Genomic DNA, 19,806 nt, shown 5'->3' with positions numbered 1-19,806 from the left:
ACCAATACTCCGACGAGTTTCAGACTACATCAAGCACAAAAAATAGTCCTGTGAAACTAGAAATGTATTGTTGTAAGATGACCCCCATGCATTCCAACTGCCATCTTGTGATTGCGTGGCATATTTCACAATATACCGTGAAATTGACCCTTTAGTCCTGTCCTCTACAGATATCGGCCTTTTTTAATAAGAAAATCAACGTGTCAAGCACAACTGCGATGCCTACAGGGAGCGGAATGAAGGAGCTGACTAATATTGAGGAATGCAGTGAACATTCCAAATGTGCAGCACAAGAAATTGGGGCCTTCAAACGGGATGTTAAATGAGAGCGCGTACAAGCCAGAGACAAGTGACGCAAACTGGCTGTTGAGCTTTGTTTCAAAGACGTTGCATCATCTCAACTTTCTATCAACTCTAAATTAGGGGTGTCAAACTCATTTTTTGACGCGGGGAACATCGTAGGTGCGTTTTCCCTCGAAGGGCCTTTATGACTGGCAACTTGGGCCGAACGATTCATTGAATTCAAACTTATATTGTGACGTCGCAGAATGCAAATTTCAAACTGCAAAGGCTGCGATTTGGAAGGGGGAAATAAAAACAGCTGCCACAAGATTAAGCTTATGTCACCACCTCCTCTTTCGTCCGTCTCTCTCCATCTCTCACGCACGCACGCATGCACACACAAACACACAGTTCCGCCAGTCGTAGGACAATATAGTCAATGGTAGGGGCCGCTGGCCAGGTTGAGACCCACACGAGTATAAGCAACAGCGCTTACATGTGCGCACGCATATACAATTAGACCTTTTGATTTATTTTATTAAATGAATCATTTGCTTATTTCATTACAAAACGTGTTCCCTTTTAAATTCTAATAAATACTTTCACATACAGGCGGCCCGGTAGTCCAGTGGTTAGCGCGTCGGCTTCACAGTGCAGAGGTACCGGGTTCGATTTCAGCTCCGGCCTCCCTGTGCGGAGTTTGCATGTTCTCCCCGGGCCTGCGTGGGTTTTCTCCGGGTGCTCCGGTTTCCTCCCACATTCCAAAAACATGCATGGCAGGCTGATTGGACGCTCTAAATTGTCCCTAGGTGTGAGTGTGAGCGCGGATGGTTGTTCGTCTCTGTGTGCCCTGTGATTGGCTGGCAACCGATTCAGGGTGTCCCCCGCCTACTGCCCGAAGACGGCTGGGATAGGCTCCAGCACCCCCCGCGACCCTAGTGAGGATTAAGCGGTTCGGAAAATGGATGGATGGACTTTCACATACACACTAAAGGAATTTCCTGTGAGTGACTTGGCCCAGCTGTCTTAAAAAAAATCCAATCGCAGCCCTTGAGTACAAAAATTTGCCCCCCCCCCTGGATCTAATGCACAGGTGTATGGAAAGTCATTTGAGTATTTGTGTGTGTGGGTGTCTGTGTGTTATTGATTGTTCCATGAAAGTGAGTGTGCAAACCACGTGAGCATCCTTTCTTTCAATTACGAATCAAAACGCAATAGAGTGTTCAAGGTGGTCGGTTTAATCGCCGTTATCTGCCTAAATTGAACCCTTTTCCAGAGTGGAAAGCTAGACAGAGAAACGAAGCTGGGAAATGACCGACCGCCGAGGCAGGGATGGGATAAAATACTGCACGGGGGGGGGGGGGGGGGGTTTGGGGGGGGGCAAAGGAGAGGCGTGCGGCTAAAGATAAGAGTTGATGGAAAATGGAATGCAACACTTTCCGTTCCAGAAGGGTTTCCGTTCTTCTCCGCCAATCAGAGTGCAAGCAAAATGGAGGAATAAGCAAAGTTTCCAGGTGGACACATGTAGAAACAGCAACTTGGCTGTTGTCAAATGTCCTGAGGCAGGGGTGCCATAAGTTTGCTCAATTCCCACTCTCCATTTTCCTCCTAGTTTATCGATTATGGTAAGTAACAGAATATAAAGGCAGCTTTCCAAAAAAAAAAAAATCATAAAAACAAACCACAAAAGAGAAGTCATAAGACTTTGGAGTCTTCTCTGGGCCTTTGGAGTGTGCGTGCGTGTGTGTGTGTGTGAGGGTGTGTGTGTGTGTGTGTGTGTGTGTGTGTGTGTGTGTGTGTGTGTGTGTGTGTGTGTGTGTGTGTGTGTGTACGTTACTGACCTTGAAGCTGCTGAGTTCTTGCTTGGTAAATCCATTGCTGTGGATGATTTTCATTTGTTTGACCAAAGTACTTTTCCCACTCTCTGCTGCACCTGGAGGACATCACAACATGTGGTGTAATGTGCAAAATGAATGCTTTTTTTTTTTTTAGAGACAATGATTTGTCTTTGCGGCACAACATCAACTAAGAAAAACAAAGACAAACATAAAAACTTATGAAGTTGAGCTGAAGTCACCCATGATGACATGCATAATTTTAGTGCAATTTTAGAAACGCATTCTTCCAGAAACTGTTGGTTGTAGGACTTCTTCCACCCATTCATCCATCTTCTAGAAGGCTTGTCTTCATTTGTGTTGTAGGTGAGACCCTATCTTAAATGAATTTGAGTAAGAGGCGGAGTACACGCTGGACTGGTTACCAGCCAATCACAGGGGCTTTACGACTTCAGAAGCATTCAAACTTCGATTGTAGATCCCACCATAATGGAAACGCTATACACAGTGTTGGCGTAAACGCGTTGCACACCAGCACCTTCGGCCTCTTGCTCAGTGATTCCTTTCCCATGTGCCATGGGAACAGACATAGGCCAGTGCAAGTGTGCGCTATGAACAAAGGGAAAATAAAAAAAAGCGGAAACAGCGCAGGGTTTGCTGACTGCTCACTGCATCAACGGGAGGGCGAGGGTTTGCCCGCACTGACCCGCAACTCAACTTTGCTTCTAGAGCACTTCAAAAACAGCTATGGCAAAGTGCTGCACATAAACCATGGAAAAAAAACAACCATTCATTTAATCAGAACAATAGTGTAATAAGGGCGGCCCGGTAGTCCAGTGGTTAGCACGTCGGCTTCACAGTGCAGAGGTACCGGGTTCGATTCCAGCTCCGGCCTCCCTGTGTGGAGTTTGCATGTTCTCCCCGGGCCTGCGTGGGTTTTCTCCGGGTGCTCCGGTTTCCTCCCACATTCCAAAAATATGCATGGCAGGCTGATTGAACACTCTAAATTGTCACTAGGTGTGAGTGTGAGCGTGGATGGTTGTTCGTCTATGTGTGCCGTGCGATTGGCTGGCAACCGATTCAGGGTGTCCCCCGCCTACTGCCCGGAGACGGCTGGGATGGGCTCCAGCACCCCCCGCGACCCTAGTGAGGATCAAGCCGTACGGAAGATGAATGAATGAATAGTGTAATAAGTCATTTTAAAAATATATATACTTGTTTGCCACACATCAGCATCCTCTGTTGATTTCAGAGGGACACTCATGAGAGGCAACGAGTCCGCTAGTTGTTTCCATTCCTAATGCCCATGTGGGAAATCGTGTCCCGTTTCACTGAATTGCTTTTGAAATGATCTATTCACTCCAAATCAACGTGTCCTTGTTCATCGAAGTTTTTGAAGCGGATCGAAATGTCACTGGAGAATTGAACTCTACTTCCTGTCTGTGAGGATGTTACTCGTCAACGGACGGCTTCTTCTTCGCTTTCCAACTTAGCATGGAGCAGATGTGCGTTCTGTGATCATGACGTCTATGAACCACTGGCGAAAGGAGACTTTGATTCTCCTTTCACCAGTGGTTCATAGACGTCATGATCAGCCACTTCTAACCAACAAAACGGCGTATGTAGGAATGGTTGTTACGATTATATTATTGTCGATGTTTCATCTGTTGTATTATAGTTGAGGCGTTTTATTTTGTGTTCCGTCAAGAGCTTTGTTACAGCTGCAGCTGTTGTGAAATGACTTTCTAAATAAAGATGGGTTTGTATGGTATTGTATCTATGCCAATGACAGAGTCCAAATATTTAAGCGCTCTTCCATTCGATTAGGGGTGTCTACCTCAAGGCCCGGGGGCCAGATCCGGCCCTCCACATCAATGTATGTGGATCGTGAAAGCAAATTATGAGTATCAACTTTCTTGATGCTTGGGAAAATCTGTACCGAGTTGTCATACATAATAAATAGTGTTAAAACATTGCAACATTTTTTTTTGTTACCAAAGTCCCACGAGCAGCAGCTGAACAAACAATCATCCATTACTTCCGATTTCAAAATGAGTCATCCATCATTTTTTTTTCCAGCGGATGTGGGAATATGGTGAGGAAATTCAACGTTATTCTCTCCTCTTTCATCTCAGACTGCTTTAAAGAACAAAGCATATGACGGAAAAGTGGTTCGGATTGTTTTATGCATGTGTTGTGTTTATTTTTTATTTTTTTACTTGATGTTAACTGTTTTGTTAAGCACTTTGTTACAGCTACAGCTGTATTGTATTGTATTGTATTTTCGTGACCATAAGGGCCACTAGAGGGGAAATTACAATGTGACTCGCGACAAAAATTAGCTTGCCACCCACCGTCGCACTAAATGGAAGGTACTTGTGTAGCCAATTTTTATAACATTTTTGTTTGGTGGTGAGATTTTGCACCCTGGACAAACACACACACACACACACACACAACACACACACACACACAGAGCTCGTGCGCCCCCCTGACAGACTGCGCCCTGGGCGACCGCCCTCCTTACCCACTTACCCATAGCATGAACCGGCCCTGGTGGTGAGCCGTGAGACTTTTCCCGAATGTAAAATATGTGCCTTGGCTCAATAAAAGTTTGGGAAACAACCATTAAAACTGCCCAGTGGGCGTTGCTGTTTTAAATCAGTTTTTTTTCTCCATTGGCCTAGGAGGAGCAGTTGATTAACTCCGATGAACACTACCGAGCAACAAGTGGCTTGAAAGGTAGGATTTTTTTAACAGGAAAACAATTACATTGATCAAAGCATCTTATTAAAATCAATTTATAAGCACCTTAGAAAATACGAGAGATTAAAGTAGTGTATCCAGAGGAACGTTGTAAAGTTCGTGTATCTTACCTAGAAGGAGTATTTTAACCACATTCATCTCCCGCTTGGCGCCCTCGTACAGGTCTCTGTCGATCTTGGCACTGAGTATCCTCGCCTTCTTCTCCTCCTCTGTAACGTCGGTACCGAGACACAGTCCCATCCCGAGCGCACATGTCCTCCTCCCGGAGCTGGACTCAGACGAAGTCCTGACTGAGTTCAAACCGAGCGAGTTTGTTCAAAGTCAGCCGCATGCTCACAGCTCCTCGGTCTCGGTGGCCAGAAAAGCGCCGTTAACATGTGCGAAATATCTCTCTAAAAAGTCCTCTTTGTAGGCCAAACTCATTGGAAGCATCGCTCCCGGTTATGCTTTCTTATTTCACCACAAATCCAAGTTGTTGCGCTTGTTCACCCCAAACAATCCACAGTGCCTCCTCCCACTCCAAAAGGGAATGCTTTGGAGTTCGTGGGAAGTGACGTCATCGTGCAGCCAATCAGATTTGTCACCTGTGTGTGTGGCAGGATACAAGGGTCAGTCGCACGTGCGCGCGCGCGGTAGGCAATACGCTGCGCGCGCCCGCAGTTGCATCACGGGGTGTGCATGCTGATGTGCTCAATGGTCATAGTGGACATGGAAAACGGTCAGACAGGCCAAGTCATTCGTTGATTACAGTTTTTAAAATAATTATTTATTCTAAAAAGAATCCAATCATCATTTAGACTCGCATTCAATTATAAATAATTGAATTTTCGCCTGGAAGGGGCGGGGGATTTTATCGCCCTGGACAGCATGATGACTGGTTACCATGTCCGCCTCACGGTGCAGAGCTCATGGGTCCGTTGACGGGCCATGGTCTTCCTGTGAGGACTTTGCATGTTCTCCCCGTTCCTGCGTGGGTTTTCTCCAGGTACTTCGGTTCGCTCCCACATTTCAAAAACATGCATGGTAGGTTAATTGTACACTCTATATTGTCTCTAAGTGTGATTGTGAGCATGAATGGTTTGTTTATGTGTGCTGGCAACCAGTTCAGGATGTACGTCGCCTACTGTCCGAAGACAGCTGGGATAGGCTCCAGCACGCCCACGACCCTCATGAGGAAAAGCGATTTAGAAAATGAATAGATAAAAACACCCTTACTGCCTGTAGAAAGACGACTATTAGTAACAAAGAATGTGCAAGCCTACTTTAATGGAAATATGTATTTTTCAGATTGTCTCACAAGGGTTAATAAAAATGTCTTTTTGTTCAGAGCACCAACATCTTTGTCCACCAAAAGAAGCAAACATTTTTTAAGTTCATTTAAAAATACATGTCCGCACAAACAAGCTTGAAATGGTCGTAAAATCAAAGGCCAAGGCAGGGGTCTCAAACTCAGTTCCTGGATGGCCGCTATCCTGCATGTTTTCCAAGTCTAATTGTTGCAACACAGCTGATTCAAATGATCAGATCATCAGCAAGGTCTGACATTGAACCTGTTCATTTGAATCAGGTGTGTTGCAACAGGGAGACTTGGAAAACATGCAGGACAGCGGCTCTCCGGGAACTGAGTTTGAGACCCCTGGCCTCAGGCATATATGAGGGACATAATGTAATGTGTCCGCTTTATCCTCACAAGGGTCGCGGCGGGTGCTGGAGCCTATCCCAGCCATCTCCGGGCAGTTGGCGGGGGACACCCTGAACTGGTTGCCAGCCAATCGCAGGGCACACAGAGACAAACAACCATCCGCGCTCAAACTCACACTTAAGGACAATTCAGAGCATCCAATCAGCCTGCCATGCATGTTTTTGGAATGTGGGAGGAAACCAGAGTACCCGCAGAAAACCCACGCATGCACGGGAAGAACATGCAAACGCCACACAGGAAGGCCAGAGACAGGATCAAAGCCACAATCACTGCACTGTGAAGTCAATGCGTTAACCACTGGACCACCCTTGGTACGATTGTAAAATTGTTTATCCATTTTCTATAGTTCTTATGTTCAGAGTTATAGATTAGATGGAGGCTACGAGTTTACCTCAGGTGACAGACTGCTGTGGACCAGTCCCTAGATAGTCCCCATGCAGAAACGGTGTTAATCGTTTTCCTCCCATCACTGGTATTTGCCGAGTGGGAATTACACCAACACTGCTTGCATGGAAGTGAGGCGGCTGTACCATGACATGGTATCAGTAGATCAATTAACCATTTAAAAAAATTTGATACATGAATACAATTTTAATTTGCCAAGTATTGCAACAGGATTCTTGATAGGGTACAGTAAATGCTCAATGGGAGGGATCATGGAAGTATTGAGCCAGTTAGACTTATTTTGCACGCCCCTGGCCAACATCATTAGGTAGACTTGCACTAAAATCCAGTGGTGCCTGTGGGGATTCTCTTTCACAGGCCCTTAGAATCTTCATAACTCTTCTCTCCCTTTTGGCGCCCTTCGGTACATCCCCAGCGCTCAGTTCTTCAGGAAAGTGCCAATATTTGAAGCTTTCAACAGCTTGGTGAGATAAGACATCAATCAAGTCAGTCATCTCTGCTCAGTCACAGACGTGAGAAAAAAAATACTAGACAAAAACAAGATATGAATCTTTCATATGAAAGTTTCAACACACACTACAGAAATATGAATGTTTGTTTATTTTACAATTTCCTCACTGAATTCGACATATTAGTGACCAAAGCTTCAGCTGTTTTTGCCATCAAGGAGTACTTACGGCTTGAGTGCGGTGCGGTGTTAACCGACAAACAGAAGGGCTTTACAACGTCAGGCTTCTGGTATCCCTCAGCCGGGTCATCCCATTCTTGTGACATGAGCTTTTCCACGGCTCTTTGTTCTCATAATGAGGCTGACGGTTTGCACTTTTCTGCAGCAGACGGTGCTGGACCGCACCCATCACATTTGGCAAGTTTGGAGCAGCCGTGACCTCATTTCATGGACTCAATTGGCCGTGATGCACGCTAATGCACAAAGAGCTCTGTCATCAGAGGGGTTGCTGTAAGGGAATGGAAATTGATGGCGACTCAAAGGGCCCATGACTGACAGGGGCCCGAGATTTTTATTTTTTTAATCCCTGGCAGCACAATGGAATTTATTTTCACTCAAGGTAATTTATAAGAAGACTCTTTGCTATATAGCAGGTTTATTACATCATATAATAATTATTGAAAATATTTGAGTAATCCCATTATATATTTATTTCCTTCCCACAGGCGCACTTCAGAAATATATTGTCTGACAAAGAATTTGCATTGTTCTGTCATTGGAACACGCAAAACCTTGAAGTTGCAAACTACATGAAAAATATTTTAGTTCTCAGTCTCCAAAAATGAAATAAGACATTTTCTAAAGCACATATCCCACAGCATTGAAAAAAACTGGGAAGACATGGAGCCAACATTAGAATTAGTTTAACATACTTCCCCGATATTTGCTATAGCCTTAAGAATGAAGCGCCACTTGTCTAAAAAGCCAAACAATATTCTTTTAATTCTGCATTTAGACCGCACACATACACGCATCTCTTCAGGTAACCGAGTAGTGGTTGAAGATCCAGTTCATAAGACTATTTAAAATGTTAAATCCCTTATTATTCTTATGTTAAAAACAAACCTGAAAAACAACAAGTTGAAAAGATTTGTAAAAACCCATTTAAAATTCCAACAGAAATGATAAGTTATATTTTTTCCTATAAGTAAGAGCTTTAACATACTACCTGTATACCCCATCCTGTGGAATGTGCTGTGCAATTACAGGAACGAATGAACACACGATTGAGGTTTAAGATATTGCGCTTAAAAACGGGCCAAACCAAGTCTGAAGCGGAGCACAGAAAGAAGCCTACCTAGAAGCAAAGAGACACAAACCAGGATTTCGCACCCAAACAAGTGTCTGTAACCAGCTGCATTCAATTGCAGCGGCAGATTGTTGAGAGAGAGCGTGGATCTTCCACCCTGGTTCAAGCTCACTCACGTAGCAGAGCCAGTACATCGGAGCAATCGGCGTCCCATTTCTTTAGTGCGCCATTTCACTCTGCTCCTCTTTCTTCTTCAAGGCCTCGATCACCGCCATTTCCTTGGCCTCCTTCTTCTGGTTCCTGGCTTCAAACTGCAGCCTGCCCAGGAGGACGGTGACCGTTAGGGATAAGAGGACCTTGGCGCTGGAGCCAAATACACGCAGACGGAAAAGACCAAGAGAAGCAAGCGATTTAAGGCATGACCTGTTTTCAATGATCCTCTGTACGATATCATCGGTGGTGAGACTGTTTGCACTATCAATGGTCCGAAAGATCCCTCTCCTCTTGGGTTCCTGGGGCGAAAAGACACACAATGTTACAGTGGTCTACCACCGTGAAGGACCTACAGTCTTGAACCGAGCCGTGCCATTTGGACTGACCGATCAGAATTAGATTCATTCATTCATTTTCCGAACCGCTTAATCCTCACAAGGGTCGCGCGGGCTGCTGGAGCCTATCCCAGCCGTCTTCGGGCGGTATGCAGAGGACACCCTGAACCACTTGCCAGCCAATCACAGGGCACACAGAGACGAACAACCATCCGCGCTAACACTCACACCTAGGGACAAATTAGAGTGTTCAATCAGCCTACAATGCATGTTTTTGGAACGTGGGAGAAAACCGGAGCACCCGGAGAAAACCCACGCAGGCCCGGGGAGAACATGCAAACTCCACACAGGGAGGCCGGTGCTGGAATTGAACCCGGTACCTCTACACTGTGAAGTCGACGTGCTACCGGGCCGCCCCCAGAATTAGATTCGAAAACAGCAAATACAACAAAGATTTTTGACATTTGCGTGTAGACTGAAAAAACAGTCTAACAATGGTGAATACACTTTTCTGTTGTCAAAAGCGCACCCCAAAAAAGGAGTCCAGAGAAGTGCATTTTTGCTTTGCATGAGTTTCATTTCTGATTCGTTCCGTTTGAATCAGTAATTTGAACTTCTGCATTCATGCGTTAAGAATTTTAACATACGTGGGTCGATTTGAATGAATAAGGTCGTGTCTCAGTTCACAGACGGATGTCACTCATTGATCTACTCCGTCGTATACAACCATATTTCCTTTTAATGATAACGAATAACAAAATTCCAAATAAATCTGTACTCACTGCATAGGGGTCCGACCCATCCTTGTCTTGAAATACTTTTGTCTTGCCATGACAAACCAGGTCCACCTGCAAATAATTCAGATTAAATTATTTGAAATAAGTGCCTCCAAAATCCCAAAGAGAAAAAACAAAAAAAGATTTTCATTCCAACACTGACTAAACTCACATACATAGATGGATTTCTCTGATTAACATTTGAAAACTGTAAAAACTCGCCACCTACCTTGAAATGATCCAGCAGGTCTCTCGTCACCGCATAGGGCGCACCGATCACCACTTCGGAAACATACTGCGCACACGGAGAGACAACTGTCACACACTCGGAGTCTCATTAGAGGCAAGGTCTGAAGCCCGAGCCTAAAATGTCAATCATTGCTTCAGGTCGGGTCGGGCTTCTCTCTCGCTGACTTTTTGAAAAACTAAATGGATAACAACGCACTGTGATGTTGCTACCCAAACGTCACAGTGCACTGAGGCATTTCGACGCCGTGAATAGTTTTGGCCACGAGAGACGGCGGTTCGCAAAAAAAAAACAGAAGTCGCCTCATCACAACGCGTACTGTACTAAACTCGTGCAATGACAATTCAAAGAACTCCTTCATGTCTCTGTCTATTATCCACCCATCATTGTTCTTCTTTGTCTCTCTGCTTCTCTCTCAAGTGACTAGATTCTTAACTCACTCAGTACCGGCCAATTCTGGACCAAGTCTGAAAAGACGTTTAAAAACGTCTTTGGGAGTGAATGAGTTAAGGACGTACTGCTGCTGTGGTATATGGCCCAATTTTCAACCCGTCAAAATGACGGGCAGCCTTCAATTTTCCCCGTCAACTCTTAAGAAAAATCCGACAATGATGGAAAATTGTCGGTTAAGATAAGAAAACCTTTATTAGTCTCGCAATGGAGAAATTCCCGATTCACAGCAGCAATGTTATGAAAGGAAGTAGAACAACAAAATATAGGGGCTGCTGGAAAGGCAGCCACTCACGCGGCGCCATTTTGAAGTCAAAATAACACAACACAATTAATTATTATTAATTAATACATAATTAATGTACCCTCTGCAGAAATAGAAATATAAAAGATGTGAATGTTTACACAGTCTTGTTAAATTTTGATTTCGTTACAAAAGATAGGCTTTAATTTGTAATAGAAATCACCCCTCCTACTCCCGAGTCCTCACAAATAAAATATGACATTACGGGTTTGCTTCGGGCTCGGGCCGGCAAATCAAGTTAATTGGTCGGGCTCGGGTCGGGCTTTAATACCCGCGGGTCAGGTCGGGCTGGATTTTATGACCCGATCTTACCTCTAAGTCTCGTCATCAAACACTCTTGGTAGCACACATGAGCTTAATGCTTTTAAAAGGAATGAATGAATCCATAAAGTAGGAGATGTTGTGAGTTGTGCTCATGGAAAGCTGGTGTGATTTGAGTACAGATGCTGGAGAAGGATGGCTGACCTATAGCCAAGTTGGACTTACGACACTGAACACCACTGACCAAGTAACACATTGATGAGTGTAGCACACGCGTGTGTCCGTGCCATTACCCGACAGGCCAGGACGCTCAGAGTCCTCTCGTGGACGTTCATGATGGGGTAGTTCTTTCCCTTGTACCGATTCACTTCCTGAGTAGAATAAAGAGCTTGATGAATGGCATAAATCAACCCCCCCCCCAAAAAAAAAACCCAGAATGTTTTTCACTGTTATGTGTTAGGTTTGCGGAGATGTGCCTCATGTGACATACCTGATCAAAATGCAGACCTACAATGACATAGGGTCTCTCTGCCAGCTTGTAGACTTTTGCTAAGAAGTCGACATGGCCGATGTCTGCCAGGAGTCACAAGTAAAGGCAACAACTAATAGAAAAAAAAATCATGTTGCATTTTATGTTAAACGCTCTGTAAAGTGCTTTGTTACCGCTGCAGCTGTTGTCAAAGCGTTATGTAAATAAAGGCGGATTGTATTTGATGACCGGGAAGTTGAGCAGTTACGCTAAAGACCAAGCAAAGGGCAAGAGATGACATTGAGATCAAATTGATGTTTCTTTACATTTGTGAAGGGCAGCCCGGTGGTCGAGTGGTTAGCGGGTCGACCTCACAGCCGTGGGTTCGATCCGGGCTCGAGCCTTCCTGTGTTGGGTGTGCATGTTTTCCCCGGGCCTGCGTGGGTTTTCTCAGGGTAATCCAGTTTCCTCCCACGTTCCAAAAACATGCATGGCAGGCTGATTGAACACTCTAAACAAGGCATGTCCAAAGTCCGGCCCGCGGGCCAAATCCGGCCCACGGTCGAATTTCATCCGGCCCTCGGCCCCTGTCATAAAGTCAGTGCCGTCTGGCCCGCAGGTTGGGCGCAATGGAACACGTGTTGCATTGACCGAGGTCTCGTAGACTGGTGAGTGATGTTTCATAGAGTACTGCTTCCCTCTAGTGGCTAAATGAGTAATAGCATTACCTAAATGAGTAATACAGGTAGCATTTAGACACTAGAGGGCATCACTCATGAGTTAACAAGACATCACTCCGTGTTTATATTGACTGATATGTCATATTTCAAATGATCCTTGCAGTTGTGGATATGTGTATTGCTTGTTCATTTCCCTGTTGTTCGAGTCAAAGGTTAAACAAGCCATGCATGTGATATACCTGTTTCAAATGAACCAAAAGAAATTCTTAAGATTGTTGACATTAAAATAAAAATGGAAATGTGAAACAGACTGGCTTACTAAAATTTGTTGAACAATATTGTTGTTCAATGTAAAGAATGTCAGCCAAGGTCGGCCCCCCGACATTTTACCACATAAAATCTGGCCCCCTTGGCAAAAAGTTTCGACACCCCTGCTCTAAATTGTCCCTAGGTGTGATTGTGAGCGTGAATGGTTGTTCGTCTCTGTGTGCCCTGCGATTGGCTGGCAACCGGTTCAGGGTGTCCCCACCGCCTACTGCCCAAAGACGGCTGGGGCTGGCGACCCTTGTGAGGATAAAGCGGATTGGAAAATGGATGGATGGATGGATGTATTTGTGAAGTACAGACAGCCTTGTGAAAATGATCCCCATTTACAAAGAGCTCACGAGATAAAAATGTGTCCATACCACCTTCTTATTCAAAAGCACATTTCTAATGGAGTATTTGGCCTATCTTTGAGTTGAGAATTTGAGTTATGCGAGTAAAATGTAATACAAACCAGAACCCCTTTATTTGTACGGTGTTTCACAACTGCTGCAACTGTAACAAAGCAGCGTACCAATGGGTCCAGGCTACTTTCTGTAGATATCATTTCACCAGAAAAGCGTTACTGAGGTGTGTGTGTTCCGCCATTCATGACTGAATGTGAGATCAAAAGCATCTACTGTGAGACACAATTGAAAAGTTTGTCAACAACACACGGCCAGAGTAGAAATGCGGAGCTTGGTTTGTCAATGTAAGGATACGGAAGAGGTCAAATGCCCCGGCGACATATATGATGGTGTCTCCGGGTTGAGGCTCCTTCCCCGAGGCAAACTGGATGATCTTCTGGGACGTCTGTAAGAACTGTGACACTCCAGTCCATGGACTGTGGCCTTTAGGACCCTTGAACACAAGACCACAATTTGTCATTATGACAGCCTCATTATCTTTTTTTTTTTTAAACAACTCACACTTAAGAGGGAAGAAAAAAAAATAACTGAGACTTACGTACCTTCCCAAAATTGTCTGTATGCTGCTGATAATCAGGATTATCCTGTAGAAAATAATTAGAAGGAAGTATGATCTTCTGAACTAAATGATTAGAATGCAAACATTCGGTTATATCCAGCTACTTATTATTTTCTCTTTTCACTTTCGATTGGAAATTGAAAAATGGAAAGAGTTGTCCGTTTTCCGTCCACTTCAACTCGGCAGTCATTAACTTTTGCCGGAGTCATCGTGCACTCACGTAACGTAGCTGAAACGGGTCAATAAATACAGTTGAATTGAGTTAAGATAAGATAAGATATCCTTTATTTGTCCCACAATGGGGAAATTTACAGCCTCCAGCAGCAAGAATGTATGTAGAAAGAAGAAGAGAAAAAAAACAACAACAAACATCTTTCAATTAAATAAATAAATAAATTCAATTAAATATGAACACAAATGGATAAATCGCAGTACTATTTACAATTTACCTTCACATCATTTAATTATTATTATTATTATGATTGTTATTTTTTATTCATCAGCCTGACAGCAGTCGGTAGGAACGAGCGTCGGTATCTCTCCTTCTTGCAGCGCGGGTGTAACAGTCTCTGGCTGAAGGAGCTACCAAGTGCTGTCAGGGCGGGCTGGAGGGGGTGGGAGGGGTTAATCGTCCAGCCCTCTCATACATATCCTTGTATACATTGGACAATGGCTGCACATATCGGTGCTGTTGAAGTGATTTGCCCCAAGCCTTCTTACTAGTTCACATGTGATGTCAATGTCATACAACGCAACGGAACATCCAACATAAGGTCGTGGAAGCGTCAACTCACCAGGTTGCTATGATGTGATTTGGTCATGAGAAGCATCCGTCCCACAAGGTCTGTGGTGGAGACTCCCTGAGTGCGTTTACATTCCCGATATCGTCCTGCTCTTTTCACCTCGTCATATGTGTCCTTTCCATCCACAGTCAGTGTGATGTCATCTGTTACAAAATAAAAATAAAAAACAGGCAAAAGTCATAGCTGGTAACATGCGGAGCATTTTTAACAATCGGTTCCTACCTCCGTGCACACAGAAGTCACAGTTGAACTTGTCCAGAGTCTCCAAGGTGGTGACGTAGGGAGCCCCTTCCACGATCTCGTCCACCCACTTGATGGCCCGCACCATCTTATAGCGCTCTTCCTGAGTGAAGACTGGCGGGCCCTTGTGCTTGGAGATTTCCGCTTTTGGCGGCATGAGACAAAGAATACCGGCTATCGGTTATCACTGCCAGAAAACAAGAAACTAATGCACACCAATGCAATTGGATCTAAAAGGCTGTGCCAAAGAGTGAAGCAAGACACTAATTTTATTTCCATTTTTTAAAACATTGCCGGGAAAGCTTAACAGATTACAGAAATGAAAATCACCCAACATGAGGGTCATTTGCACAGTCTAATTCAGTCCAGAAGCTTCATTTCAGTTTATTTCTGTGTTTGCAGTGGTGTAGAGACACTCACTATTTTACTGAGAGCTTCTTTTAATATTACGCTGACCTTCAAATTATAAACCTGCTCACCAAAAAGTAGCTGAAAGTTAAAGGCGGCACTTTGTAATTGTGAGTGTTTTAACAAATGTGAGGAGTGACTACTGAAACAAGAGCGCACAATGTGTCGGCTGGGTCCTTCCTTACCATCCGTATGCACTCCAACGATGAGGTGATCTCCCATGCCTTTAGCTTGCCGCAGTTGATTTGAGTGACCGTAGTGGACCATGTCATAACTACAAAGAAAGCACAGAAACACAATGGCGTGGAAAAATTGTCAGAAAATACCTGCTTGCTGGCTTTTTATAAGTTGGGAATTTAATCGCGACGCGGAATCATTGATCACTGATCAATTCACCGAATAAAAATTCTAATGATTGTTGGGAATTGATTGATGATTACCACTACACGACTCTCAACGTTTGTTGTGCACCTCCAAGATGTTTTAGGTTGACATGAAATGGTGTTCGTTTTTTTTTTTTTTTTAATAAGAGCAACAGCATCCAGGACATTTGAGATTTTCCATATTGCTTGTGTCAGTTTTCAGCTCTTCCGTTATGTATAACTTGTCGCACACGTGAATGACAAAGGTTACTGGGAGAAAGGTTATGACTAGAGACAAGACACGTTTATATTGGCTCTCTAACCTGGCGCTTTATTTTTTCACTTAACTGATCGATGAAACGATTCATGAAACCCTTCATCAGCCAATTCATTAGGTAGACCTTCACAATCATATGAGATCCAACGTATGAATAGAAATGCAATTCAAATGAAGTCGGGACGTTGTTAAACATCAATAAAATCCGAATACAATGATTTGAAAATAATGTTTAAAAAATATTTAGATGGCTACTCGACAAAGACAATATATTTAATGGTCAAACTGATAAACTTTGTTTTTAGCAATTAATCATTAACTTAGATCTTTATGGCTACAGCACTTTCCGAAAATGCTGGGACAGCGTCATGTTTACTACTATGTTACATCACTTTTTCTTTTATGCAGTGATTTCTCCAGATTCTCTGAAGCTTCCGATATATTATGGATCGCGGATTGTACGTTTCTCACACCGTTGTTCACAAAGAGATGAACCTTGCCCCATTTTTGCTTGTGAATGACTGAGCAAATTACGGAAGCTCCTTTTATATTCAATTGTGGCAGCCACCTGTTCCCAATACAATGCTCCAAACGAGTGTTTGATGAGCATTCTTCAACTTCCTTTTTTTTGCCACCTATCCCAGCATTTCTGGAGTGCTCCAGCTATAAAAGTTCATGATTATTTGCTACACTTTTGAAGTGTATTCAATTAAATACAGGTCCATGAATACACCAAGGAGAAAACTCCAACGGATGACGTACTCAGAGAATGTCTCAGACAATGGGGAACAGAGGATGAGGCGCTGGAAGAGGGACCATCATGGGAGGACAAGCCCCTACACGGGATGTACCACCGGACCATAACTGAAGTGGCCGATCTCAAGAGGTCCTATCAGTGGCTAGAGAGGGCTGGCCTGAAGGACAGCACAGAGGCACTCATCCTGGCTGCTCAGGAGCAGGCTCTGAGCACCAGAGCCATTGAGGCCCAGATATACCACACCAGACAAGACCCAAGGTGTAGGTTGTGCAAAGAGGCACCTGAGACGATCCAACACATAACTGCAGGGTGTAAGATGCTGGCAGGGAAAGCCTACATGGAACGCCATAACCAGGTGGCTGGCATAGTCTACCGAAACATCTGTGCGGAGTATGAACTGGAAACCCCACGGTCAAAATGGGTGGTGGAGAATGACCGAGCGAAAATCCTGTGGGACTTCCAGATCCAGACTGACAAGATGGTAATGGCGAACCAACCAGATATCGTGATCATAGATAAAGGGCAGAGGAAAGCCGTTGTAGTGGATGTGGCGGTCCTAAGTGATGGAAACATAAGGAAGAAGGAACGCGAGAAACTCGAGAAATACCAAGGGCTCAGAGAGGAGCTGGAGAGAGCCTGGAAGGTAAAGGTGACAGTTGTGCCTGTGGTGGTCGGTGACCCCCAAACTAGATGAGTGGTTGCAACAGATCCCGGGAACAACATCGGACATCTCAGCCCAAGCGCAGTGCCGGGAACAGCAAGCATACTGCGCAGAACCCTCAAGCTTCCTGGCCTCTGGTAGAGGAGCCGAGCTGAATGGAGGACCGACACCACTCGAGTGGTGAGACGAGGAATTTTATACATAAAACGCGCAGTGCACGTTCAATGAATTCCATGAATTATATCAACAACTCTTCAAATTTGCTAGTTCATTTTCACATGTCACATTTTGATAAAAGTTTAAGTACCATATTTGATAATTGAGTTCCATGTCTGACATTCCAAATTTGGAGGCTATTAATAAGGGATACTGACTGGAGAAACTTTGAAGGTTACCGTGATAGTTTTCCAGACATTGCTGATTAAAATGGCTTTTTAGAGTATGACTAAAAAAAAAACGCTGAAAATACCCTACAGTCAATGACTTTTCATGAGAAAATATTGACAACGGCGACCTAATATTTGGGATTTTTTTCCCCATTAACAAGTGTGTCTTTTACTCGAATGTTTACAGGACATTCAGAGACGGCCAGGTGGGGGGCGTTGGATGAAATGACACGGAATGGCCCATTTATTGTGCTTGTCTTTCGGTGTTGTTCAAGTATAAAGTGCGTTTCCGCAGACAAAGCTGTTCTTGTCTCGACTCGTAGAACTGACGTTACATAACATGACACGTATCTAATGCGATCAGGAAACACATAAATGGTACGTTTTTAAGACCTCAGTTGAACAAATGCAGTCGTCAAGATTACGTTATTTACGGTTGTGCAGTCAAAACAGAATTATTCCAATTGCTGACATTGCCAAGCGACTAGCATTAGCATGCTGAATAGCTGGAGTACGATCTGCATACAGTAGTGACTAGTCATCTGTGACGTGACAAACCCACAATCCGCATTCAATGAATTCCACGGAGTTAAACACAGCAGTGAGGTTAACTATAATCTTACCAGCCGTCACACCAAAGCCGGACAACGCGCTTCCTTTTCTCCGGGCTGCGCATTGACCCTGCCGGCTGAGTACCACGGCCGTCGTCCCCAAATTGTTCCTCCGTGTCGTGATGGCCGTTTTTAATCATTTTGACGGATTTTTACCACACACCGCCCGACTGTAGTACAAACTAAGAATAGCGAATCCAGTCACTCACGAGTGAATTTGTTTTCACGGAGATTATGCCAAGTAAAGGACACCCGCTGGCTGGTTGTACTCGGGCAGTGACGTCACGTAAACAGCCAACGCCCCCAACTACGCCTGATCGATCACGTGATTAAAGTAGCCCGCAAAAGCGCATTTTTCCCTGTAGATGGCAATGTTTTTCACAATTTTGCACGGGGAGAACTGTTAAGCCATCCACTGGAGCCAGGTTTCGAGGTGTCCTATAAGGAAGCTGCGTAAAAAATGTGCTCCAGGTGAGAAACTCAACACCATTTTGTTTTTGCGAAAAGTCCAGCAAAATCGTTCATTTAATCCAGAGTGTCGTCTTTGCAGGAAAAATGCCATTGTTGGTTACTTTGAACTTCATTTATTTATTTTTGGCCATTGATATTTTTCATAAAGGGTCTCCCATTTGAAAATCGGTGTAGTCTATGAGACAGGGAAGAAGCCCAATGCAGTTTTGTTTTTATGGCAAAAGTAGCTTGCCAAAGTAACTGATTTCACCCAAAGCAACATTGTAGTACAGTAGTTGTGGCAATTAAATTGCCAACAATAAAGACTTTGAATGTACTTGATTGCATTTTATTGCCAAACAGAGGGATAATGGATGTGTGAAACAGGCGAGAAACTTAACACCAGTTTGTTTTTGTACCAATGGAAGCCTTTCAAAATAAGGGAATTCGATCATTAGTTGGACCAGGCATTACGATGGACAAGATAAGGAAGAAAAAAGGTGGTTATAGATTTTTTTTTCATGATAGTACATTTATATATGTGTTCTCAGTCATAATGGCCCTTCCGGAGTCCATACTTGTGAATCGGAATGGAATCGCATTTAACTAGGACAAGCTGCAGCTCACTCACCACGCTAAATAGAGGACAAACATTATAAAAAAAATGACAGATGGGTGTTAGGATTAACTGTGCTGAGAGATAAATTGCATCATGAATACACGAGTCTTTGAACACTTAAAAATGTCCTCGATCATTAACGTTATCCAAGATTAAGATGTGACATTATTGGGGAATGGTGAATTTATCTAGCAGTAAGAAAACTCTTGAAAAGTCTCATGACAAAACAATGTCAAAATAAAGCATGTTTATTGATTCACACGGAGAATGTTTCTATTTTTTCTGCAAAATGCATAAGGAACATAATCTTCACATGTAACGATGGCACAAGTGTTAGTAATGGTGACCCATCACTCAATATGCTTTACTTTGCCCCCCCCCCCCCCACCCCCCGTTACCTCACAAAATGGTGCACAATGTCAGCATCCTGAGACAAATGAATGGGTGTTATGTACTTCAA

General features: G+C 43.9%; 2 protein-coding genes across 3 annotated transcripts in view; both read right to left on the bottom strand.

The window, feature by feature from the left end:
- Positions 1 to 5,442, bottom strand: part of gnav1 (guanine nucleotide binding protein (G protein) alpha v1) — a 35,946-nt gene extending 30,504 nt beyond the window's left edge. Inside the window, exons 1-2 of one of the 2 annotated variants that reach the window (XM_052083352.1) lie at positions 4,994 to 5,442; positions 2,124 to 2,215 (exon numbers count right to left, since the gene is read on the bottom strand). In XM_052083352.1, coding sequence (XP_051939312.1) covers positions 2,124 to 2,215; positions 4,994 to 5,123 — 222 coding nt within the window. In that variant the 5' untranslated portion in view covers positions 5,124 to 5,442. Of the gene's footprint in view, positions 1 to 2,123; positions 2,216 to 2,328; positions 2,510 to 4,993 lie in introns of those variants that run through there. The other variant, XM_052083353.1, reaches the window with a different exon arrangement.
- A 2,634-nt stretch (positions 5,443 to 8,076) lies between these two features.
- On the bottom strand, positions 8,077 to 18,584 carry pcyt2 (phosphate cytidylyltransferase 2, ethanolamine). Its single transcript, XM_052083350.1, has 12 exons — positions 18,290 to 18,584; positions 15,409 to 15,497; positions 14,798 to 14,959; positions 14,567 to 14,718; positions 13,756 to 13,797; positions 13,508 to 13,646; positions 11,824 to 11,906; positions 11,627 to 11,704; positions 10,301 to 10,366; positions 10,078 to 10,143; positions 9,171 to 9,259; positions 8,077 to 9,065 (listed from the first exon to the last, which is right to left on the bottom strand). The coding sequence occupies exons 1-12, from the start codon at positions 18,415 to 18,417 to the stop codon at positions 8,966 to 8,968; spliced, it is 1,194 nt and encodes a 397-aa protein (XP_051939310.1). The 5' UTR covers positions 18,418 to 18,584; the 3' UTR covers positions 8,077 to 8,965.
- Positions 18,585 to 19,806: the final 1,222 nt, after the last annotated feature.

Source organism: Hippocampus zosterae, chromosome 13, assembly GCF_025434085.1.
Source record: "Hippocampus zosterae strain Florida chromosome 13, ASM2543408v3, whole genome shotgun sequence".
Lineage (NCBI taxonomy): Eukaryota > Metazoa > Chordata > Actinopteri > Syngnathiformes > Syngnathidae > Hippocampus > Hippocampus zosterae.
This window is presented reverse-complemented; position numbering and strand designations above follow the sequence as displayed.

What these genes read in the sequence shown, in the direction of transcription:
- pcyt2 (XM_052083350.1), bottom strand. Translation starts at nt 18,417, where the DNA reads ATGATTAAAAACGGCCATCACGACACGGAGGAACAATTTGGGGACGAC. An exon ending in CGTTGGAGTGCATACGGATG is followed by an intron (nt 14,960 to 15,408) that starts GTAAGGAAGGAC and finishes TGCCGCCAAAAG; the next exon opens with CGGAAATCTCCAAGCACAAG. An exon ending in AATCACATCATAGCAACCTG is followed by an intron (nt 13,798 to 14,566) that starts GTGAGTTGACGC and finishes TATTTTCTACAG; the next exon opens with GATAATCCTGATTATCAGCA.